The sequence below is a fragment of the Brachionichthys hirsutus genome, unplaced genomic scaffold (genome assembly GCF_040956055.1).
Source record: "Brachionichthys hirsutus isolate HB-005 unplaced genomic scaffold, CSIRO-AGI_Bhir_v1 contig_1058, whole genome shotgun sequence".
NCBI classification, from domain to species: Eukaryota; Metazoa; Chordata; class Actinopteri; order Lophiiformes; family Brachionichthyidae; genus Brachionichthys; species Brachionichthys hirsutus.
In genome coordinates, this window is record NW_027180478.1 from 38,933 (window position 1) to 63,475 (window position 24,543).

Below are 24,543 nucleotides of genomic sequence, written 5' to 3' on the forward strand. Positions count from 1 at the left end.
TGAATGAAAGCTGGACCCTCCCCCTTTTCTACCTCTCCATCTTTCTCTTGCCCCTCTGTCCTGCCTTAGAGCGAGATGATCGAAGTAGCGGAGTCTCAGTGAACAGACCGAAGCGATGGAGAGATGGTAAGATGGATAGCATCGGGGGGGTGAAGGAGGGATGTAGTGGGGGCAGATGTGTAAAATGTCATTGTGAGTGATGGCTGGTGTGGGAATCAACGTCGAACGTCTCTCTCCTCCACTTCTCCACCAGCTCCATCTCTCCTGTTGCACGACTGACCACCCCCTGCCGCCTCCTTTCTCTCCTCCTCCTTTCTTTGGCGACACAGCCCTCCTCCTGCAACCGTGATAACAGCGAGAGCGAGGGACAGGTGGACACCCTGTCCGTCCAGCTGTCTGTCACGGCCCAGGTCACACCCACCCCACTGTGGGCCGTGGTTTGGGGTCCCACTCAGCCTCTGGAGGATGAGACTTACCACCTCCTCCCCAGCCAGGACACAGACCCCCTGCACCAGCATGGGAGCCAGCAGGAGGCCAGCACCATCACCTCCAAGGACTGGCCTTATTCTGACACGAGTGTCCAGCCCAGAGAGGAGGTGCTGCTGGAGTCAAGAGACCGGGAGGGAGTGGAAGACGGAGGGACGGCGGCAGAGGAGAAAGAGCCTGACGAAGGTGGGCATCAAACGATGCACATGAAGGATTTCTAAAATGAAGGTGGCCCCCCCGAGACACAGCTTTTATGAACACACGCACATGCCACTAGTCCTCCAGGGGATTGGCTGTCAGCAGGGTGAAGGCTGTCACCGCTGTGCAGCTGGCTGGATGTGTGGCGGCTAATGCCTAATAAAGTCCTCATCGCTCACAGGCAGGAACTGGACCCTGCCAAATCGTGAGATTTCATTGGATTGTAACAGTTTGAGGCGGTATCCTGTGCAAACTGACCTCATTTTTCAGCTTTGTCAATATGTTCTTTATTTATGGGTATTATGAACATGGAAATAAGTAACTGTGCGTGTGTGTGTGTTACAGTGGACCCTCAGTTCTACGTCACCGTGACCATCTCCTCCCTACTCATCCTGACGGCCGTTGTTATTGCAGCCAAACTCTGGTAGGAACCTGAAGTCTGTCCTCATAAATGTCTCGTTGGGGGTTTCTAGAGTCACGTAAAAACCGAGCCCCGAGTGAATGATCAGTGAATCACGTTTGAGTTAAACTCCCATCTAACAAAAGGCTGCTGCAGGTTCTCCAGAACAAGGACGATTGTTATTACAGTAAAATGTCTCGATGAGACGTCATTTTGAATTTCTAAACTGGAGTATTTTATTGTCGAGCTGTATATATTCCTGTTTCTTCTAGTTATAAAACTAGATTTAAAATGTATAGATTATATAATAAGATGTCCCTCAGTTAAATTGGCATGTGTTTAGCTCATTTGTAGATATAATTAGAACAACATTCTTTTCTATCCTGGGGGGGGGACGTCCTGATTCCTAGAAGCGCCCACATGACAGATTTGAGGATTATCTTTATATCCTGCTAACTACGAGAATACTGGATGTCTTTAATGTAAAATGGAACTAATCAATTTCAGCAGACCCATCCAATCACATCCCAAGTTTCAGTGGTGAAATATAGGAACCTGTTTAATGCATCCTGGCATTAAAAACATGAAGCTGGAAGGATGTTTCTCCTTTCCATCGCCTGACCTGATGTGTTGGATTTTAGTGAGGACGAAGATGCATGCATGTTTCGCCCGCCTGCCCCATCTTCCATTATTACTCAACTTGTCTGCGTATCAGGATGAGAGCTGACTAATTGCTCCCTAAAGGCCGTTAACAACACTTGTGTTCCTGGGAATCACAGGTGGTACGGACGAACGTTCAACCGTCCTCTCATAACCAACAGGACGGGATCCGGTGCCTCCCGGGTTTCAGCACTAATGTGGCTTCAGTGGCGTTAAGCTGCTTTAACAGCCCACAGGACATTAGACGTCTCAGAGCACGTGAGCACAAAGTGGGGGGGGGGGGGGGGGGCTCTGTGCGGTGCCTGCTATGTTTCAGGCCCCCTAGGAAGCTGCATGCATGGCCGTTAGCTGGAGATGGCGAGCCATCGGCGTGATGCAGTGGAGCTGATCAAACCAATAACACCCAGTTTATTTGACCACTGGGACGGACGTCTCTTCCTTTTCCTCCCGCACGCCAAAATCTGTTTTTTCTCCTTCTTTTTTTCTAAAATCAATTCTCTCCCCCCCCCCCCCCCCCCACCACCATTTGTACTTGGACTGTAATTCTCTTATCTATTCATCTTTCCCACGTTCCTTTTATATCATAGTTTTTTCATTTCATCACCCAAATCTGTATAATTCCTTCACAACCTCTCTTAATCTCAATTTTGCTCCCACACTCCTACGTCATTTCTTTCCTCTCTCTCTCTCTTGCTACCCTTCCTCCCTCCCTCCCCCCTATTGTGCCTCCTGCCTCCCTTTCTTTCTCTGAATATCTGCGCTCCAGCCTTTTCTTTCCAGTCATACCCGTTCCCTTGCTCTGGCGCTGCCCGGCTGGTGTTTTTGTGCAGCCGGTACTCCCCTTATCTCCCTCCCCAGTCTCCTATCTCTCCCAGCACTGCTAGTCTGGCTGCAGATCCACAGATAATCCTGCTTGCTGTGAGCTGATACATGATAAACCTCATTTCTCTCTGTTCCTGAGACTGGCCTTCACTCTTGTTTGGATAACTTACTCCACTCGCTCCTGCCAGGGGAGGAAAACCCACGCTGCTGCCGGATCCAGAGTGGCCACACAAACGTGATCTTTGCAGGGTCCCTCCTGGAGACGCGGCTGCACCCCCCCCCCCCCCCTCCCTAGTATAGACTGACGTATCAGTGTCATAAATGTGTAAATAACGGCACGTGTTAGATGGAGAACGGGCCGCAGACAGAACGGGAGGCTGCTACAGATGGACTGAAATGATAGCCTATAGTGGAAATTGGCCAGAGCCCAGTTCATGATGATTATAGAAGAACAGCATATGTGCTCAGTGATTTTCCGAGCCCTGAAATCGTCAGTGTGGCTAATGTTGTCAAGTGTGACCGTGTGTGTGTGTGTGTGTGTGTGTGTGTGTGTGTGTGTGTGTGTGCACATGGAGATAGCAGTTTGCCAGAAGAAGACGGGGATTCTTGAGGGTGCACGATGGTTTTTACAGCTGAGAGAAGAGCTTTGTTGTATTCTCAGCAGCCGGGGGGGGGGGGGGGGGGCGGTGACTCCCGGCCGTGTCTTCACCTTAGCGCCCTTTCTTTACTGAAATACTGGCGTCACCCTTCCGTCCATTTCTTTTGACTTCCCACCTCATTCCCTTCAGACTCCCCGGTCATCCCACGATGCCTGCCTCCTTCCCCACGTCTCGCTCTGCTTCCCTCTCCTCTCTCGGCGTTTTAATGAGTCAGATCAGTGCACTAATTCTCTCACAGTAACGCTTCGTTGGTTCTAAATGTCTACACTATTTGAGACTTCTGTCTCTTTATTCAACTCTCTGTCTGTCTCCCTTCATTTCATCCCTTCCCTCTCTCTCCTCCTCTCTGCCCCACCTATCTTCACCTACTTTTATTCCAACTTTCTTTGCCCTTTATTCTCATCTCTCTTCCTTGTCTCATCGTTTTCCTTCCTTCCCAATGACCCCTTTTCACTCCCTGTCCATTCCTTTCTTCCACTCCCCCCCCCCCCCTTCTATCCATCTCTGCTACTATCTTCCTCCAGTTACGATCGCAGCTGTTCCCAGCATCCGCCCCCGCTTTCCCGTGGCGTGGCTCCCCCACTCTCCCTCGCCCTCCCTCGCTCCCTTGCTTCGGAGGACAGCCGGCAGACGTTGCACAGCACCTCCTCCTCCTTCACCGACAGGGAGAGGTAATGAGTCGCCTCGCCAGCTCTACACAGTCTGAGTGTGTGTGTCTAAGTCTATGGGTCTGATGTGTGTGTGTGTGTGTGTGTGTGTGTGTGCACCTCTGGATTCCAGCATGCTTCTTTGTGTGTCGAGCAGCCACATTACCTGTTTGTGTGTATTGTGAGGATGTACACAGTGTAATTGGACTGTGGTGCTCTTCTCCGGGGGGTGCTCGGAGGGCTGCTGCTGCTGTAAGACGGTTCAGTGTTTTAAACGCCCTCTCCAGATGAGTCATCGCGGGCCTGTAAAAAGGCGGCCTTCATGAAATGATGCTTTTATCTGAGGGTGTTTAAAGTTAATCTCAATCAGGATAATTATAGAGCTGTTCTCCAGTGCCCCCCCCCCCCCTTCAGCTTTTCCTCCACCTTCCTCCTCTTCTTCCTCTTCCCCCGGTCGCCCCTCTCGGTCCCCTGTGATGCATCTTACCATTTGCATGTACTTCTCCAGCTTCAGGCATCTCAGCTCCACTTCTCTCTTTCCCTGCCTTTCCTCATCAGGACTCCCAACCCCCCCCCCATCACTCTTTTTTCCACTCTTTTATTCTGTGTCACTCTTCTCTGTGTCTCTTGCTGTGTCAGGATCCCAGTTGTGAACCTCTGAGGTGACTGTTTTTCCATATGCTAAACATTTCTTCGGGGCCTGAGGAGGAACATCAACATGACCAGAGGGTGTGCCCGCAGCGCCGTTTTATTTTCTCTGAAACTGTGAAATTAATTCAGGCATCCCAGGTATCCAGCCATCGCGAAAACACCCCGGCTCCTCTGAGGTCTGAAACTCCCAATCTCATCTCCCCGCTGCCCTCTCCATCCTTCTGTTTTCCTGTTTTCTTTTATGCGTCTCGGCTTCCCTGGAACCTTCTCCCCTGTTTGCCATTCCCTGTATGGCCCCCGAGCTCTGCCGAGCCACCACAGTCACTCTGTGCTTCGACCCGCCATGACTAATTCTAAAACAAGCAGCTTAACAGCCGTGCAACGTCCCATTACCTCTGAAATGTCCTACCTGTGCTTCCGTGGCTGTTTCCAGAGATTCAGCCGCACATGTTGGGCTCGTCTGTGTTAATTCTAATCAAGCAGACTGTTCTCGCTCGATTTCCATTCAGTTTAGAAGACGATCTGGTTTGTAAATGGTTAAAAAATGGTTCTCCATCACCAACCGGGATATTCAGAGCCGTTTGGCACGTCTGTATCCAACAGGCAATGTGTTTAACATGTCACGCTCCAAAGACCGCCGTTTATTCCCCGCTTTGGGAACCTGAAATGCAAATAGCGTGGAGTTTTTTTTATTTTCTCTGCTGCGTGTAGAGGACTGGTTGTTGTTCCTCATTGATTTGTTCTCTTAATGATCTGGCTTACGTTCACCTCTTTGTCAATCCATCGTGAGCCCTCTCCTCCTGCCGGACTGTGTGCAGAGGCGTGTTAGGATTAGAGGCCTTACAGCGATGGAGATATATGTAGAAAGGTGGATGAGCGTAGCCGTTCCTGCAGGAAAATCAATGATTCCCAAAGGTTTGGGACCACTTGCAACAGAGATCGATTTGTGTCGTCATGTAAACGAGCATCTGTGAACTGTACACCTGATCAAAGGACTTGCGTTATCAAGAGAAATTCCTCTCCACCTGGCAAGCCAAGGATCTCAATCCAGAGAAATAAAAGCCCCTTGTCATCCTGAAGCCGCTGCAATCAGCCGCCAAAGGAAAGCAGCACATCAATGAGCATCACTTCTGTCTCCAGAGAGCCTGCATGTGTACGGTGACAAAAACCTGAGGGAGTAGCTTCGAATCTTTGATTTATAAATGTCTATTTTATCTATCAGTGGGTGATATCTTACAGAAACCTTTTAAAGCCAAATGTCAGTTTGTGTTTGGCAACTTTTCTAAGTGTCTTTGAAGACGTGAACCCTCGACTCGCACGCGTTCCCCCCCACTTTAGACGTCGTGCTGCTGGGCACGCGTGACTCCTCGGAATTCTCCAGATACCCAGTCTTGTGAGGTTTAGTCGCATTCCTGTAGAATGTTGGTCTTTCTGTACCACAGCAGTTAAATAAAGCCTCAAAACTGGCAGCTCCACGTCTTGTTTATTTCTGAGCACGTTGGACGGATTCCCCCGGGAGCTGTGCGATCTCCAACGCTTTATTATGGGAACGACAAAGCTTCTACCGTGCAGTTTAGTCCGCCGCCTTGCATTGATTTTGAACCACGGGCTTGGCATTAAAATGATCAGCATGTGCCAATCATGTTTTTTTTTTTTTTACCAATGAGGAGCAGCTGAAAAGGAAGAATAAGCCAGCGTGTGAAGCTTTTCCTTATCTCCTCACCTCATATGGATTCCGCTCCCTTCAGAGAGATTAGCAGGATGTTAAGCACGAGCGTTAAGTCCTCTGTGCGCAGTTTTTCAAACAAATGTCAATAGAAATCAAAGGCGGGGCGCAAGTGGAGAAATGCCAGCTCCTCTGGGCGTTTCACTGATCAGAGTCATTGATTGGCTTTGTTCCACTTGGGAGTTTTAATGACCATCTAGTTATGAAGCAACGACCAGCAGATGCTGCAGCAATCTGGAACAATGGTGGACAAATGACAAACAGCAAAGCAGAAGTTGGGTTTGAATGCTCGAAGTCACACCTATCATGAAAATGCCCGACAACTGTCATATTCATATGCCAGCTACCCCCCCCCCCTGCCCTTTTTCACAAGCAAACACACTGGGAGGTGTACAGCTGTTAGAATCCACAGCCCCAGTCTGGTTAAAAACAACCAATCAGGCTCAATCACGCCGACTGAAATTAACACAACTATTTATAGAGTTGGAGGGAGGGAAGGGGGGGGGGGGGGGGGGGGGAGAGAAACACGAACACTTTCTCCCAGTATTGCTGCTGGTCCGGTTTGTTCCACGCAGTACGGAACGTGGAACGCGGCAGAGAACAGGGTGGAACGATTGATTCGGACAAAGGGGATTTGAACTGAAAGCTAGAGGTACGAGAGAAAATGGCTGACAATTTCAACGGGGGGGGGGGGAAAGTTGCCATTGAAATACAAGCTCTGGGCAACACATGAAATATGAATGCGGTTGGTTTGTGTGTCGCCATTGCTGGCTGTGTACAGGGGGGGGGGGCTCAGCTCTATAATGCATTAGGCTCTTTGGGGATGTGCCCTAATTAAAGGCTTGACCTCCTAATGGTAGCCCCCTCCCCCCTTCTGCGATTTAACATTTAGCTGTGCACCCTCCAGAGACGCACTTTGAAGTGCATTTAATAAAGAAGCGACAGTGACATTAACGAGACGGTCAGAATAAACGCAGGGCTTTGCTTTATTTCCCCAACAAGTTAGATTCAGATTTTATACACTTATCTCAGCAGAGAGAAAAATTACAAAGCAACATAGAATTAATCTAAAACCGAAAAAACAACAAAGCAAAAACATTTTTTCAACCAAGTGGGATACACACATACACACACACACACACACGCGCGCCAAATACACTGATCCGGTTTCTGGTCAAAGGCAACTGACTCCTACTTGCAGATTGCCCCGACCTGGATGTGATACAAGTGCTGTGTCAATGTGTGTTGCTGATAGGTGGGTACTAATAGACCGCCCGTCAGGCTACCAAGAAACTGCACGACGAAGATGTCGCGCCCGTCATTTCCATCAACCAAAGCGAGCTTCTGAGTCGGTCATGTGGGAATTTGATGAGAAGTTCCCTCGGAGCCTCCTGGTTTTTCATTGTGGCGAGTGTGTGTGACGAGGGCGTCCCCGGAACATCGGTCACATCGTATCCGTTTGTCCGTGTAATAGTTAATCAGTGAGAGTGTCTATCAGTGCTCTTGTCTCCACATCTCAGTCTCTTGTCTTCAGTTGGACTTGGACCAGATCTTGCCACTGCCACGCAGCCTGAGCGGGGGGAAACCACAAATAACACTTGCATTGGTACACTGGTTTTTGAATTTGTTAAGATGATCTTAAGGTACGTGTTTACTTTCCAATTGCAATGTTAAACCAGTATCTGGTTGCAGAAGTCTGGCTTTAACGCCACTATTCAGGCATAAAAAAAAGAACTCTTTTTCTAATCATAGCTGCAGCACAATCAGCCACACTTCTTCTGTCCTCCGAAATGGTGACAAAAATTCATTTCAGTTTGAGGCGGAATGGTAAGTTATCATTCATTTGGATTTCAAAACATTAAGCGGATCTTCATTTGAGTGAGAAGCCATGCCGTTGATGGAAATTACAGGGATCCGTGCTTCGGCAAAATGTGACAGGCGACCAGAAAATAATTGCTGCTTTCTGTTAGGCAGTGACAACATAAACAGCAGAAGAGCAAAGCATCTCTTAAGATCACCGGAGGGATAAACAGCTTTTTCAAAACGGGAGCACACGGGGCTTTTGTGTATCCAGTGACATTTTGCAATCCAGGACAGATGCGGAATTGTCCATCGGCAATTGGGCCGAATGGAGGCAGAGGAGAAAAATCACTGATAACAGGGTTAGAGCGGCACCGCAAAACACAGACGTGTTTAATAAAGCGGCTTTATGCGGATGTGCTCGCACACAAACACCACTAAGACTAGCAGCTGGCATTTTAGTGAAAAAAAAAAAAGGGAAACACAGCAGGTTCTCTGCTGAATTAACTTTGCACTCCACGAGAACATTGGACTAATGGCTTCAATTTAGTGTCCTGGTTATCACTCTGTAAAATTCTAATTTATGAAGCACCTTTCAAAAACCACAAATGTGAATAAAGTGCTTTGCAGAACAAAAGCAGGCACAAAAATTAAAGTTACATGCTGGAAATAAAAGGAAAAGCGTCAAATTGATTAGAAACTGTGGCAGCAATATGGAATAAAACATTATTCAGGTAATTTATTCTACATGACTTAATATATTTTAGATGCTGCGTTTCTGAAATGACCAAATGTCCTTTGTGTGCCAACTCCTGGTGGTTTGCCTGCATGAGAGAACGCCATCCATCTGAACGCTACGGTCGCCTCCTTCTCTGCAGGTTCTCACAGACATCGGATTAAAAAGGTGAGGAGCTCTACTCACCCTTTCACCTTTGAACTTTTTTTGCCTGGTTGTCGGGGTTCCTGAGAGGATGCGGGGTCTCGTGGCTCTGCCGGCTGGTCTGCGTCCTGATTGGTGGCGGCTCCGGCAGGGGCGGGGCCTGATGATGGCGAGGCGGCGCTGGCCTTTAGCGTTTTCTGTAGGTTTGAGACCTGAGGGTGGGGGGGGGGGGGGGGGGAGTAAAGAAGGAATAAGTAAAGCTAAGAGACATTTAAAAAGAAGGAGGAATAAGAGACGAGATGAAGGATTGGTTCAACTCTTCAAATAAAACATTTGTGCGTTCCTCATATGAACGCTTCAGCGGGTTTTGTTTTGCTGTAATTTGTCATATCATAATGGTCCATTATAAAATCCCTTGACGATGGAAGACATACTCCACAGTCTATGAAACGTGTTTTGAAAAGTTTATTCGAAGCTAAAATGAGACTTATTAGTCTCAGCTAAAATCAAAATCAAAAATAAAATGGAGCCTTTACAACGGTTATGGCCCATTTAGTGCTTTCAGTGTCACCTTGCATGCCAATTTCCTGAAAACAAGGACTGTGAATTTTGTCCTGCCCTTCCATTAGACCAGGTACACAGAGTAAGTGAGAATGAAGAGGAAGAATAAAAAGAAATCAAGCAGTCACATTTACTGGACTCTCTGGAAGAAGAGAAAGAGAACTGTAGTCAGAGGGGATGAAGGACTGACCTCTGTTTCCACTTGAACTTTGACCTTTAACTGGCTCTCTCTGTATTGGTTTGCCCTTGAAACCTGCTCCTCAATACCACACAGCACCGCCTCACACCCCGTGCACCTGCAAGACAAAGGACAGCGGAGGAAGGTCGAAGGTCGAACTGTCAGGTCTCGGCAAAACAGATAATTGAGACATAAATCTGAGGGCTTTGCTCAGACGCACGGGGGTAATACTGACCACTCCTGCAGTGTGTTGATTATGTTTGGGAGCTCGTTGGGACCCAGGTCACGGCCCATGCTGCAGTCCACCTCCACCTGCTGGTTCCTCTGGTCCAGTTTACCCTGGATGATGTCACAGTAAACGGCTTCAATCAGCAGGTCCTCCAGCTCCCGCACATTCTTCAGCTCGAGCTGCTGCAAGAGGAGCGAGTACGGCAGGCACTGAGGGAGGAGGAGGAGGAGGAGACACAGATTTATTTATTCCTATTCTCTTCAGTTTATTATCAACGCTAAATTAATGGTGCAAACCAACATTCACAGGCTACAAACAGGCATTAAGATGCAGGTATTGCTGAGGTTTATAAGCAGACACGGCCTAAAGTTTGTTTTATCACACGCAGTCAAAGACTGAAGTCTCCAAGCGGTATAATATTAGTAGCTTTAGCCTTGCATAATCGGTATATGCAAATACACCAGGTCCAAACATGCAAAAACAAAACTGTAACATTCAAATGCTGATAGAATTTGAATATCCAAGATATTAAAAAGGCCCTAATAAAAGAAAAGAAATGAAGCAACAGCCACTCTGGCACGAACTTCAACAAAATAGCAAAGCCATATGCAAATCGTTAATAAATTATTAACATCTTGCTTTATGAAGCCTACAGCAATATGATGACACAAATTAATTTGTTCTATTTTTTAGACAAATACTACACTACAGTTCCATCTGCACTTCTCTGTGAGGACAGCAAAGATCAAAATCAGAACCTTGAGATTGGACGCCAGGCTGATGATGGACAGATGGCGGAGTTTGTTTCTCTGTGCGGGGGTCAACTCCGGAAGAGAGGCGGCTCGCTCTACAGCGGCAGAAAAGAACATCAAATTAGAAATAAGAATGCGACACTCGGAGCGGAGCGTGAATGTCACCTTGCCGAGGGTCAAACGGCTGCACATAATCGTGGCGCTACTCATCACTTGGAAGTGTAATATTACAGCGAGAGGATGAACTGTTTAAGTAGTCAGAGAACACAGCCGGCGTGAAGTCTGTCTCAAGCGATTGTCTCCTGCTTCCATGTCCCCCCGGTGACGGGACATACAGCAGCAATGACAGCGTCTCTTAGTGCTCCATTACACCGCTCTATGAACGTAAATCTGCTCCCAGTCGATGCGACTCAAGAGACAAGGGAACCGTAAACCAGGCTATTGGTTGGTACTCAGCATAAATTTAGACATAATTAATACTGCATTTCTTGTTGAAGCTTCCCAGTGTGCTACAAAGACAGCAAATTAAGTCGCAAAAGATTAGTTTGGGCTGCACTGTGGAATCAGCTGGTAAGAGTGTTTGGAAAAAGGCTGCATAGATTCATGCAGTCCAACATCTCTGCCTGCGAAGAAGCTTCTTGTTGCCGCTCAGGTAAGGGAGTTTAAGCTGTCGTGTCAAGGTGTCTGCCTTGCAGCGAAGAAACATACTGGTAGCTCATAATGAAAAGAGTTGCAGGGCCGCCCTATTACTTATTTATACCGAGCTGCCAGAGAAAGTACCTTTGTAGTCGCAGTAGGTTCCATAGGCAAAGAGGTTGAGGAGCTGGTACACAGGTGCATGAGGGCCGTTCTCCAGCTGTGGTTTCCAGGGAGCACGAGGGGAAGAGAGAAAAGTGTGGCAGGAAGCCAGAAGTAATGAGACTCGACATGTAAAATGAGCGACTGACGACAGCGCTGCTGAGCGAGAGAACACACAGACTGGATTAAGCAGCAGAGGGAGGCATTCATCCACAAATGTCTCCATTGATTCTTTCTGATCAGCCTTTAGCTAAATGTTCAATATGTAAAAAATAAACAGTCAATCACCGTTTCCATGCGAGCCAATGACAACCCGATAACTGTCTTTTGCAAGAAATAGAATGCAAGTGGACCCATCACAGTCAACACCAAGGGGACAAAAATGATGGCAGGCAGAGAATTCTGCTTTTCTACATGGACGTAAATGATTTCAACTACAAAAGGCCAATGAGGCAATTCATCCTCCAAGAGAAAGCCTGTAAGCGAGGAAATAATAGCTGCACGTTCTTTTGGTTAGATTGAAAGTCCTCTGAATATATGAGCAATTTAAATACACATTACTCTTCACTAAGAAAGTAAAAAAGGGAGTCAGTGTTTACCTCTCTGACATTAGGCAGCTCCAGGATGTCAGAGAAGACGTAGAGGCCTGGGGTCTCCAGCAGCGCGCTAACAGCCTGGGCCAGTGCTGAGCCTGACAGAGACAGGAGCTGCTCCACCTCCATCTGTCGCCGGGGGAAACGGGGGACAGAGGAGGAAGAAAAGTATGTTAGCTTAGCAATTATGTAGAAAAGAATATGCTCTACTAATGAACAACACGTTGGTATCTTTGTCAGGATACAGAGTTGAGCAAAAAATACTCCCATTTTCATTTACCATCATCAAACAGCTAAGTACTCTTGACCCAAGGATTTAACCCTTAAATTACCCAAAGAGCTTCTCAGACAGCGTATGAGGAGCTGCTCCAGGAAGTACAATACAGGCAAGAAGTGCAATGAATGCCAAGCAGGGAATTTATATTCAACAAAAGCCTTTCTCTGCATAAAGATGATGCAATGTCTGAAGGCAACGGCAGAATAATTACCGAATAAAATAAAGAATCTACCTGTACCTCCAGCAGATACTCAGAATGCAGAAGATTAATAATAAAAATACCAAAACAAGATACATTTCCTGATACCTTGTATCACTGCAATCAAGTTTTATGATTAAAAAACGGGAGCAGGATTAATTCTAATCATGTGTTCAAACTAAAAGATGTTTTGCGAACAATTATCCCACTCCCTCGTATTTTAAGAACTTCACCACAGAATACGCAGAAGATACACAAATGTATTGCAGTCAGAATACAGGTTGGTATTTTTATGCGAGGACAGATCCTAAAATTAATGCAACAGGGTCTGGATACACACTCTGAGCAAAGACTTTTCTGATTCTGTTCTGGTTCAAATATCTGAATTGTCACTAAATTATAGACATATAAAACCACGTCAGCTACTCAGAATGGCGAGTAAACAACTGCCGAGTGTGTAAAGTTAGCATGTACTTATTTCAGAATAAATAATGCCAAAGCTATAATCTTAATAAACCCGAGTAAAAAAATGATTCAAACAAATTTTAGTCTGTCTGTCTAAACTTTGTCATCACAAGTCAAAGGAAAGCAGTAGTGGAAAAAGGACCAATCATAGTCTATGGCTAACCTTTGATGTTAGGCGCGTTGAACAAACAGCCGTCATCTCACAGACTTGCATGAAGCAACAGCTTTGGTGCTACTGCAAGACCAAAGGAATCATATAATAATAATGCAGTTTAATTCATGGCAGATTAGTGTAGAGAAATTAGTATTTTTGCTCAAAATGCCCATTCCTATGGGAGAGATGGAATCTCATTTCATTTCTGGAATTCCAAAGAAGTCAAATAAAGGACCGATTGTGTGAAATGTGAGGATCACATCAGTCTGTCCATCGCCATTGAATTTAAAGGGAGAAAAGACCTTTCTGTCTGGGAAAATACTTAAATTCAAAGATACTGGGAAACGCTTTAACATTTTAAGGAGCCAAATACATGTACACATTAGACAGTTTACCAAGTTTATTACAATCTCGTAGCAGGCGAAAGCACTTACTTTTAAGACAGAATCTTAAATGCATGTGGTAGCATAGATAAACATCTAGTACATAAAGAACACATTCAGAAAATGTGGCAGTGGTCAAAAGTAAATGCTCATATTAGTTTAGCAACATCCTTCAGCCAAAACAAATCAATGTAAACTCAGTAAAAGAGGAGAAATCCAGCAATCCCTCAGGCAAGGTATGATGATGAGATGTGGCTTCTTAAACCTAACTTCCTTCATTTAAGAGTTAAAGTACTCCTAATAATATGCACACCAAGCTACATAAAGTGTATTCCCATCTTGACAAACTTGGCTTCGTAAAGTTAAATTAACATTCCATTGCCACTCCTACCTGAACCCAAACCTGAAGGGGTGGTTCCAGTACTTCATTATAGTTTCATTATACTTCCATTATATGATTTCCCACTGGGAATATTAAAGTATTCTGATTCTAAATAGAAGAGTTAATCAAAAAGGCAAGTGTCAAGCCAGCTATGTCGTTACATTAAGGTTTGCTAAGCCAAACTCCCTGCATTTACATGTATTTATAATCATTCAATAGCTAAATCCCGGAACTAACAGGAAAACAAATGCACATAGAACGCATCCAGATAAACTATGCTCATTAAACCAACGTGTCATGCTAGCTCCGCTTGCTAACAGCTAAGCCAACCAAGGCTTCAACTGAGCGTCGATATTAGGCCTCAGTTCAATTTCAGCCCTACAAGAGAGTTAAATCACTCCATTGCAGCGCATAAATAACCGGGGGAAATGATATACACATAAATACGTATAAAAACAAATTAAAATACGACTGTGAGCTCTTTAATTTACCTTGTTGTGTCGGTTTCTAGCCAAACGGACGACCTCCCGTTCGTTCAGTTCCGCTGTAAGCACACGTACGACAACAAAGCAACGTAACAGTTGATTGGATAATAAAATGGAGTGGGTGGGACATGTATGCCGTCGATCATCTTTGGTAAACGGGGATCGTGAATAACAGTGTCCCCTGGCGGTGGTTTAATGAACATCAGCCAATGTTATCTAGCAGCCACAATGAAACCTCGGTGTCTCAAAATGAGCAATAACTTTTGTTATTCTTGTAACTAGATTATTCTCTGTTGATGAGTGTTTCCATTTGGTTAGGCCTTTTACATGGGTAGTATGTTTAATAAATATTTATTTATATAGCGCTTTTCTAAATATTTAAAGTCGCTTTGACATATTTTAATATTTTGACCTATCACAACATTTTTAAAAATATTGATGATAATATTGAAATAAAATGGTTGCTCCTCTTCACTCAGCTGATCCAGTCTGCTGAGGTTGAAACACCGATATCTGACATCAAGACATCTATCAGGACATTACCATAACCATTTAACTGTTGAGGGGAGAGACAGATGAAAGATAGACAGATATACAGTATAGACAGATCAAATTTTCATATTTTAATGTTTCTTCACCCACCACATTTCCCTCCGTCTTCAAATATAGGCCGTCTTCTGTGCAGTCTTTGAATCTCTAATATTCTATTGCCGCTGTTGCCAGAATAATTGAGTTTATATGAGCTCCCTCCGGCTGCAAAGAATGATCATTTATGATATGAATTTTCTCTGGTTCCATTGCAGCATATTTTTTTCACATTTGTGTTTCCTCTGTTTATATTGCCACTTTGCCATTACCTATCAGAACTCTTTGCGCATGCTTCGATGAAAGACATAATTCTTTGTCACAAGAATAATTGGAAGTGAGACATAAATAAAGATAAAATATATTTACGTGGCTTTCATTAAAAGATCGTTAAAAGGTCACAAACACAAAAAAACAAACATCTCAGGATGACTTTGAAACTTGATTGTCATCACTGGGCAGGTTTAATGGAATTGAATGTCAAAACTGTAACTGCCCTGTTTGTTCACTATATGATGTGCTTCACCTTGATTATGTCATTAAAAACAGATTTCTGCTGTTGTTAGAGAAACACATCAGAATTTTAGTTAATTAATTTATTCGTGTTGGTAAAACTAATGATTTATAGCCAATAAATCAAGAGAGACAAATAATTACAAACTTTTTTATTACAGCAGATGATGTGTGACGATTTTCCTGTCAGTGTCTTTGGTGTGTTGACTCCCCAGTGTAATTATAATCAACTCTGAGCAGCAGAACGTTAAATCCCCCCGTGGAGTCTGGGGACAAGGTGGTGGTGGTGGCTGATTACTTTGCTGAGACTTGTAAGGCTGAGGACATTTTAATTGAGTAAATCTGCAATGACGGGACAATGGCGTGAAGGTTGATGTTACGTAAAATGGCAGAAAGCATGAAGTATTCAACACTTATTTTCTTTACATGCATTGTCAGCTTGCCCCACGATGATCTGGCGACTTGTCCGGGGTGTACCCGGAATAAATAAATTGCAGTCCACATAAATAAAGTCCAAACATTTAAATACCAGCATAAGTGACCCAATCTATAGGAATTTTGGCCAATGTATTGTGACGGGGTATATAATGTGTTCTTTTATGCCCTTCTTCTTCCGTCAAGAGTCTCACATCACAATCAGCCGCTACAGAAAGTGCTACACAATTCTTCTTATTTTCCTTACGTGGAAAGTCCTCATTTTCAGACACTGAAACTGTGCTCAGTAGCTTCTGTTTGTGCGTACGAACAGCTATATGTGTGTTGGTGGTAATAGATCAAGCAATGTAGGTACATCCCCAGAGGAGTTTGTTTTAAATGAGTGCGTCCTCACAAGCGCACTATCAGGCTGAGCTGCCAGAGTCTCCGGCCCTGCGGGGGGAAATATTTCACAATTATAGACCTTGGTGCTTTTTCTTTTACATGACCCTCACCGGAGTGGGTAGAGCGCTTTGTCTTTTTTATTGCCAATTATAGGCGTCCAAAAAGCACACTGATCTGAAATAAAGAGAGAATAATCAGGGAGGGTGAGGAATAGAGAGAGACAGAGAGACAGACACACTCAGACTGGAGGGCAGGGAAGATGGGAGGATGTAAGACAGTGTGTATACTTACTGAGTCGCAGTCAGTCATTCTTGGTGCAGATGGAGACCAAAAAGCTAATAACCATCAGAAAAAGCAATCTGACCTCTCCAACACTCGGTACCCCGCTGCAGTCCCTGGGAGTTTGATAATCGGCAACAGTCTGCAGCATGGCGGCTCTGGTTTGACCATTTCCTAACCTCCTTGCATGGGGTAGTGCAAACGTCTAGTAAAAGGTAATTGGAGAGCCAAACTGTTTGACCAGAATTTAGCTTCATATCGTTTACTGCTCCCAAAAGACAATGCAGTATGTCTGCTGAAAGCTCGGTCAGTGTAGGATACATCTCTTCCCCTCACATATTCACACAAGTACAAAAACAACACGTGCATTTCTATGAAACCATGTCGTAGATTTTACAAGGTGATGGAATCATTTCTTAAAGAGCTTGGTTGGCATATAACCACATATTTGCAATAAATTGGTTCTTTGCACAGACGTGATGGAATTCAATCAGAGAAAATAATTAAAGTACCATAATAAAAGTGCAAAGAGGTCTGTTTTAAATCATTTGTCCTATCATTTACAAATCTATCGGAAATGTTTGCAGTTCTCACAGAAATCACATTCCCAGTTATGTCCTCTCCTGTTTTTCTTTTTACCATTGCAGCCTCCTGCCGTGTTGCCCATCTGCCTCAAGGTCACGATGATGCCTCATGATAATTGTCGTCTTTATCAGCTCACAACCTTCTGCCTGTTCTCCAGTGACTCATGCCATCAGCAAAACGTTTCACCCACTGCATATTCTCTCGTCTCCCATTCTCTTTAAACCCTAAAGATGTTTGTGTGTGAAAGTCTCAGTGCATCATTCAGTATCTGAAATATTCACATCACACTGTCTGGCACCAGCAACTGCGCCATTTCAAATGCTCTCCATCAGACTGTCTTGGTTGTGCCTGCAGTACAGAGCCAAATGCATTTAGTTTGTCACTTTTGATTGGCTGATTAGACTTTTGTGAACCCCATAAAAGAGAGGGCTGTGATTGCATACTGTAATATCTCTCTTATTGCCTCCACAAAGGAGGCTCTGTTTCTGCTGGTCTTTACCAAGACACTGACTGTGAAATTAGTAGAGGACAAATGGATTTGTTGTATCTTCAAAAGCTACAAATGTAGATCCAGAAGAATCCCCCATTACAGAAAGTGTGCTTTTTGTGAATAACTTCTAAACTAATAATGATATCAAGGTGAACCCAATTACTAAATGTTTGTTTTCATGGTTAAGGAATCTAAAAATACAGATAAAATAAATATATTATTTGGTTTAAATCACAATATAGGTGGACGTGGGTGCTTGGCAGAGGTCTGCGCTCTCCGGGTGCTTTTCTAGTTCTGGATGCGACAGATGTTTGACAGATGTGTGACAGATGACACAGTGCATCATGTGGGTGTGAGTGAAAATAGTTTTTTAGAATAGATGGGAAAACAATAGCAAGTAGCTTTAACTTTGTGACTTTAATTAAAAAAAGCCTGTGATGGAATAGCATCTGGACCCACTGTGTTTCTTAAGGGGGAAAACAAGGCAAACTCTAAATCAAATGAAATAGCACAAATTCAGATGAGGAGGATCTGTCGGGATGTGCAACTATAAACTTAAGCTCAGTTGTCAGGGACATGGACATGAACACCCAGTACGGCTGCTCTGCTTTAATTAGTTTGGTGTGATTAACAAAACCTCCTGCAGCAGCTGAGCTGACAGTAGCGGTGGGAATATATGCCAAGAATAAAATAATAAATGGAACATATAGCCCCCCAAAAAATGTCAACAGTCTGTTGGAGCACCAGCACCAGCATCTGGTGTGTGTGTGTGTGTGGAGGTGATGTTTTTGCAGCTGCTCTTCTCAAGAAGAGACTGCAAATATATCACATATGCAAAATAAATGTTAATTAATGCAGACCCATACTTTTTGGACTGATAAATTTGCCAACTTTAAAGAATGCATAAGACCTTTGCTTTGTATGGATAATTGACGGCCAACCTGAATGCCAGAGCTTCATCATCAAATACTTATTTGATGAAGAATTCATCAATTCCAATATGGCAGGCCATCAACTGTTTGGCTTCAAGATGTTGCACCATCTGAGCTTATATATTTTGATGAACCATGCAAATTCAAATCTGTCTGGATAATTTGTGCAGTCTGGACTGTCTGTCTCCTGCTCTTTCGTGTTCTATTAAATACCAGAAATAAAAGAGAGAGGGATAACGTTCATGACATTATACTGGCTGACAGATCAGAATACAAAATACTAACCCTAACCTTCCTTATACAACTGGCTCTGTATGTGGCGCTGTCTGCTAGTACCTAATGTCATATTTGCTAGGTGCACCTTCAGGCATGCTGAGAGTCAGAGGCCTCTCCACCCTTCTTGTTCCCTGCAGACCCTCAATATTTTATTGTTATTTTGCATCAATTGAGTCATTTAATATTGGTTTTATTTTTATTTTTATTTGTATTGTTAAATGTCGATGATTTATGTACTAAGGACTTTCAACGGAAACAAGACCGCAAGGGCTTTTTTGAAATGCTCCTCTTAGACAAGATGTTTGACTGTATTTGTACTGTAATACATGCTACTGTGTGACTGTACTTGTACTCCAACATTCTATCTAATAAATATATTCATCATCATTAAAAAAGTTTCTAAAACTGAAACTAAATATTTTGCTGAGTAGCTACAAACACCGGCACAGATGCATTAATTCATCATCTTTTTATATACATCCATTATTCTGCAATCCCACGTGTTCTGCATCACTCTGTAAACCATCTGCTACATTTATTTTCCATTAGCTAATTAGGCTTTGCTGCCTTTGCCAATGAGAATTGGACGAGGTTATGGGATCACTCATATTTGCTTGTTTGTCTTCTTGCTTGTATCGTTGCAAATGTCTGACAATACTCTGAAAGACATTAGATCATTCTAATGCCTGTGGAGTTGTGCTGCAAATCAACACAACAAGGATGTTAACACAAAGGCATGTGGCACATTGCTTCACACATTAAAACCAAAGACATAATGAATCACTGCCCATGACATCCACAGTAAAGAAATTAGATGAAGAACTATTTTTATTTTTGTAAAATATGGATAATCTGCAGTCATTGCAATTGTCAGACAACTGTATTGGAACATGCTATTATGCAATTTCAAAATTCAGATCAACAGTATAGTGCAGACCAGACATGGGCAAACTATGGCAGGTAACAAAGCCTATCAATGCAATTACCAACAAAAAGGAAGAACAAATCTGAAATAGGTGAGAGTGTTCTTGCAATGTTGAAAAAAAGAATCTTAGATCCACCCATAAATCTGGATCTATTCCAGAATTCAAAAAAAGCAGAAACAAATTGCAATGCTGAAGGGAGTAAAATAAAAAGGTCCCAGATCCTGTCCTTTATCTTAATTCACTCTGAAATCACATGCCTCACCCTTCAGCTCAATTCAATGAGAATCCACCAAGTAGTTTATGTACAAGTGAGAAAAAAAGAGTAAAAAAAAGCCGACAAAAACGTACAGAATCGGAGCCTTTATCCAGGAATTCTCCCGATTTCATCCGAAACCCAACAACTTTCAAGAATATCCATCAATACCTTTTTGTTTATTCCTGCTACAAACAAAGAAACAAACAGAATGGTGATTAAAAAAAAAAAAAAAAATAGGTGCAAAGATGATTGTTAAAAGGCACAACAGTTTCATAGAGCAATTCTGTCACAGCAAACAAAATGTAAAAATATTATAGGCTGTGTTACATTTTGCGTTATTGCGTTGAAGGGTAAACTTTCGTCCAAAAAATCCTTAACAGAAGTTCACAGCGAAGTAGATACGTAGAAAAATCCATCTCCTCTTTTTAACGATGAAAAATTGCAAGGCTCTTTTCTTTGAGACGTTACGTTCGGTAGAATCCTCTGGGCTTGGGACTGAAACAGAAAATCAAAGGTTTGAGTCGGAGAAAGAGCCACAGAGCTACTAGAAGCAAAGGTTGTTGTTGTTGTTGTTGTTGTTGTTGTTATCAATCTTCATGAAGCATCTCATAAATAATAGAATGCAGTCGAGCTGATTAGTGTGAATGTGAGTCATTTCATCAAGGGATCGTTTCATACTTTTTGCACTGGCAGAGTCGATGCCGAGGGTGTGTCATCTTCCGCTAATGTCAGAGAGAGGGAGAAAGAGAGGAAGAGATAGAGAGGAAGAGAGACAGAGTGAGAGAGAGAACTATTAACCAATCCAGTGTGGATAAATACAAAAGAAAAGGGATCATCCAATTGTACCTGTCTGCATCGATAGACGATGAAGATGAGGATGAGGACTACGATGACTGCGACACTGCATATGATCACCTGCATCCACAAGCTCATCGTGTGGTCTGTGTACATCAGAAAGAAACAGTCATCAAACAGTAAAACTCCAGAGACGACATGTAAGCCACGTTTAAGTCGCACAGAAGATGGCGTACTTCCTGCTTCCCCGCTCACTTCCTGCACTCACCGATCTTCAGAACGATCTTAGCTGAGGTTAGCCGTGTGCCGTTCCGCCACAGCTCACACCTCCACACTCCTCCATCTGCTGCACCCACATGGGGGACGGTGAGATGAGTGGAGCGATGGTCAGACGCCAGCGGGTGGGACTGTTCAGGGGGAAACCATTTCAGCCGCAGGCCGGAGGGCAGCGGATGGCCGAGGCTGCAGGTGAGGTTGACCTGCTGGCCAGCCGTTAGGTCTGGCCCTGAGGAGGAGCGAACTGGAGACAGAGCGGGACACGGGGAGGACAAGAATAAGGAGCTGAAAATATATATCGCAATAAATAAATACATTTAGTCATTTCTGACAGACTTTGCTGTGCTTTAAATAAAATAAACCTCTCCTTTCCTTACGATCTGAATCCTATGGAGTTTTTTAAAATAGCAGCGTAAACATAAGACATCATCATAATATTAAAACAAATAAAAGCACATTCAGGTATATCTTCTTGTGCCCTTTATACATTTCTCCCCTCACATCTTCTAATAAAATGTCAGGGTTTGTATTTGATATCTACAATGATGAAGTGAATATCTACTGGTTGTCGGGCCTTCCTCACCGCCCTCGCCTTCCTCACCGTACTCCATCAACTAATGCACCAAGCTATCTTTATTGATCAATTGAGAAAATAATGTATGTATAATAAAACAATCAGAAGCTATAGCTCTAAAGTACACGCACACCTAATGATTTATTTAGCACTGTTGTCCTACTGAATGGTTGAATAATTAATCTCTCCGTTCTAAAGCACAAAATGAAGCTCATTAGATGATTTAGATTAATTCTCAGAGCACAGAGACCAATTATAATCAATTTGAGGGAAAACAGCAGGAACAGGACAAACACACGAGTCAATTAATATAACGCACGTCACGTCAGGGACTCGTCCAAATAAACGCTGAAAAACAGAAATTAAAATGCGGGGAAGCTCGATCCAACTGATCAGAAGCAGGCAGGCAGAAATGAAATAAAGTTTCCAGCTTGTTATGAATCACGAGTAGGAGGGAGCAAAGAAACCGGGCATCAAAAAGATAAATGAGGAGCCTTCGATGAGAAGGAAATAAAATGTCACGCTGCACATCTCACTGGAACTGAGCTACGGATGTAACCAAGCAGCTTTTTTTTTTTTTACTTACTTTGCAACACACTTATGTTAACGGTCCTGCGCAGGGTCACGTTGCTGTTAAATGTCAGGGAGCACACGTAGACTCCGCTGTCGTCTTCCCTCCCTTCGTGTCTGGCCAAAGACAGAACCCCCGCTTTCAGGCCTGGCTCTGGAGTCAGGCCTCTATCTTGGTCTGACTTCCATGACAGCGGATTCTTCAGAGACAGGGAAAAGAGCCTCTGTGGAGCTGCGGACGGGACCCCCGAGCCGGATGCGGGGTAGAAATGCCAGTTTCCGCCTTGGATGCCCTTCGTTTTGATTTGGTCCCAGGAGGTATAAGAGGCAATGGAACAGGGGATGCTGAGCGGCGAGGATTTAGACGTATATTGTGGGTGTAAAGGAGCTGGGGACATGTCTAAACAATAAAGAAAAGAGGGGTGAGTGTGAATTGATCTTCTGTATGAGAGGACATGACTGTTTAAATACATGCATGGATATACACACAGGTACTCACCCACAACTGCCACAGAGGCTTTGGCTTGGATTTCTTTTGCACCATTTGTCACAACACAGGTCCACTCCCCACTGTGCTGCCCGCTCGCCGTCACCTTGACCTGGCCTTGGCTGGTTTTCTTTTGCTCTCCCTGGGGATTTAGCCAGTGCACTGCTGGCTTGGCGAGACCCGAAGGAGCCTCTGCATCGCAGAACAGGGACAGAGTCTCTCCAGGCAGCAGAGGCGAGGTCGGGCTCTTTGTCACTGCACAGGAAATCAAGCAGGGTGCAGGGAATAAGCGTTTGTTATTTCCTTAATATTATGGGTAATTCAATGTTTCTGATTTCTATATGGCTGAACATTTCCAAATAAATAGACATCATCATGTTTAATAATTTTATCTCGTGGGGTTTGAAAAGCCAAAAGGCTGTAGAGCAGAGAAAGAATCTAAAGCACATTAAATGGACACTGAAAAACAAAAACGTGCACTAGACTATATTTAGCATTAATTTAAATGAAAATGAACAAAGGTTAAGGCGTCATGACTGTAGTGATCATTTCACTGTGTTTGTTCTCTCACCGGTGAGCTTGAGTAGCGTGCGTGTGCTGCTGGCCACAGTTTGACCGTTCTCCTTTGCTTCACAGGAAAACGTCCCGAAATGTTCCTGTTTGACGCCTCTGATAATCAGTGCGCCCTCAGACAAGGACAATGCACCTTTCCACTTTTCATCTGCAAGGCGAAGGAAGGTTAATTTTAAAATGTTTGCGCCATGATTAATTTAAAATAAAGGTGTACAGTTGACTTTATGAATGGTTAAAAAAAAATACACCTTCAAATCTGCAAATATCTCAATGCACTGTTTACCGTTACTGAACCAAGTTCCTCCAAAAATGTTGCGCCAGGCAAGCTCCATGTTGCCAAACCTCCAGAACAAGTAATGCCGTTGTAATCGAATGCCCTCTGGAGGCTTTAAGGTAACAGTCCCTCCGACCTGGGCGTATGTCACCGCTTCTGCCCCTGAGAGGGCGAGAAAGATTTAGTGTTGCTTCCCAAATCACTCCTGCTCAAAGTGGCTGAATGCAATCATTGCAGCAGCTTACCTGAGGTTGACAGGAGCACATTGATGACGATGAGGATGCCTTGAATTAAGTTCTTCATCTCAGTCACAAGTCTGAAAAACAGTAAATTTAGAAAAACAGACGTAAAACATTCATGTAAATATTTTGTGATTTAAATTTAAATTTTCTATTTTTTTGGCAGTAAAGAAGCATTGCAGGTTCGATTTGCAAGTATTATTTTTTTCTGTTAATCTGTTTTTTTCTGTTTTTTATTTTTATTTACGACGCTGAAACAATCTATTAAAGATATTATAAGTGCTCGATAGACTGGGTTTATAGAAAGACGCATACATTCTCAGAGCATTATAAACAATTGAACAAATTTGGTTTTGTAGCAACATCCCTATTTTAATCACACGGTTTTGTTTGTTTATCAAACCCTGCGTTCAGCAGGAAGTAGAGCGAGTTCTGTGGTGGTCTCAGATTCAGAGAGATTTGACAGGATGAAAGACAAAGAGCTAGAGTAGGCGTTCTGTGGTGGGTTCTGGATGATGACAGGGAAGAGACACGGAGCGTTCGCTGCGCTGCGGTGGGCCTTGATTTAGTTAAAGTGCAGATTCTTATCCCAGCCCTCCCTCTCTGACTCTCACACCCCCTCTCTTCCTCCCCTGTTCCCCGAAAGGCGGATCTCTATGCGCTTAGAAGGAGAAGAAAGAAGAGACCTCAGCGCCAGCACAGCTAAACT

The 24,543-nt window shown here is 43.9% G+C and overlaps 3 protein-coding genes across 4 annotated transcripts; 1 reads left to right on the forward strand and 2 right to left on the reverse strand.

Moving 5' to 3' along the window:
• The first annotated feature begins 115 nt into the window (after window positions 1–115).
• On the forward strand, window positions 116–3,900 carry LOC137915233 (PILR alpha-associated neural protein-like). The gene is made up of 4 exons (XM_068758677.1): window positions 116–126; window positions 254–672; window positions 1,030–1,108; window positions 3,750–3,900. Exons 1-4 carry the CDS (start codon window positions 116–118, stop codon window positions 3,898–3,900), a joined length of 660 nt encoding a protein of 219 aa, XP_068614778.1.
• Window positions 3,901–7,217: 3,317 nt separating this feature from the next.
• Window positions 7,218–14,445, reverse strand: LOC137915243 (COP9 signalosome complex subunit 7a-like). 2 transcript variants are annotated; one of them, XM_068758688.1, is made up of 9 exons: window positions 14,392–14,445; window positions 13,145–13,216; window positions 12,047–12,169; window positions 11,430–11,505; window positions 10,656–10,744; window positions 9,904–10,106; window positions 9,681–9,786; window positions 8,972–9,141; window positions 7,218–7,819 (listed from the first exon to the last, which is right to left on the reverse strand). In XM_068758688.1, exons 2-9 carry the CDS (start codon window positions 13,193–13,195, stop codon window positions 7,780–7,782), a joined length of 858 nt encoding a protein of 285 aa, XP_068614789.1. In that variant the 5' UTR covers window positions 13,196–13,216; window positions 14,392–14,445; the 3' UTR covers window positions 7,218–7,779. The 2 variants fall into 2 exon arrangements, with proteins under 2 accessions (XP_068614789.1, XP_068614790.1); XM_068758689.1 differs by lacking the exon at window positions 13,145–13,216 and having other exon boundaries at window positions 14,392–14,438.
• Window positions 14,446–20,510: 6,065 nt separating this feature from the next.
• Window positions 20,511–23,898, reverse strand: LOC137915242 (T-cell surface glycoprotein CD4-like). The gene is made up of 9 exons (XM_068758687.1): window positions 23,841–23,898; window positions 23,605–23,757; window positions 23,320–23,469; window positions 22,761–23,003; window positions 22,278–22,661; window positions 21,110–21,361; window positions 20,893–20,987; window positions 20,725–20,768; window positions 20,511–20,541 (listed from the first exon to the last, which is right to left on the reverse strand). The coding sequence occupies exons 1-9, from the start codon at window positions 23,896–23,898 to the stop codon at window positions 20,511–20,513; spliced, it is 1,410 nt and encodes a 469-aa protein (XP_068614788.1).
• Between the last annotated feature and the right edge of the window lie 645 nt (window positions 23,899–24,543).

Coding starts and splice junctions, on each gene's coding strand:
- LOC137915242 (XM_068758687.1), bottom strand. CDS start 23,898: ATGAAGAACTTAATTCAAGGCATCCTCATCGTCATCAATGTGCTCCTG. Junction 23,758..23,840: donor TGTGCTCCTGTCAACCTCAG/GTAAGCTGCTGC, acceptor TCGCCCTCTCAG/GGGCAGAAGCGGTGACATAC. Junction 20,769..20,892: donor TCGTCTATCGATGCAGACAG/GTACAATTGGAT, acceptor CTCTGACATTAG/CGGAAGATGACACACCCTCG.
- LOC137915233 (XM_068758677.1), top strand. Junction 673..1,029: donor GGAGAAAGAGCCTGACGAAG/GTGGGCATCAAA, acceptor TGTGTGTTACAG/TGGACCCTCAGTTCTACGTC. Junction 1,109..3,749: donor GTTATTGCAGCCAAACTCTG/GTAGGAACCTGA, acceptor ATCTTCCTCCAG/TTACGATCGCAGCTGTTCCC.
- LOC137915243 (XM_068758688.1), bottom strand. CDS start 13,195: ATGCAAGTCTGTGAGATGACGGCTGTTTGTTCAACGCGCCTAACATCA. Junction 9,787..9,903: donor ATCAACACACTGCAGGAGTG/GTCAGTATTACC, acceptor TTTGTCTTGCAG/GTGCACGGGGTGTGAGGCGG. Junction 7,820..8,971: donor AAAAGTTCAAAGGTGAAAGG/GTGAGTAGAGCT, acceptor CCCCCCGCTCAG/GCTGCGTGGCAGTGGCAAGA.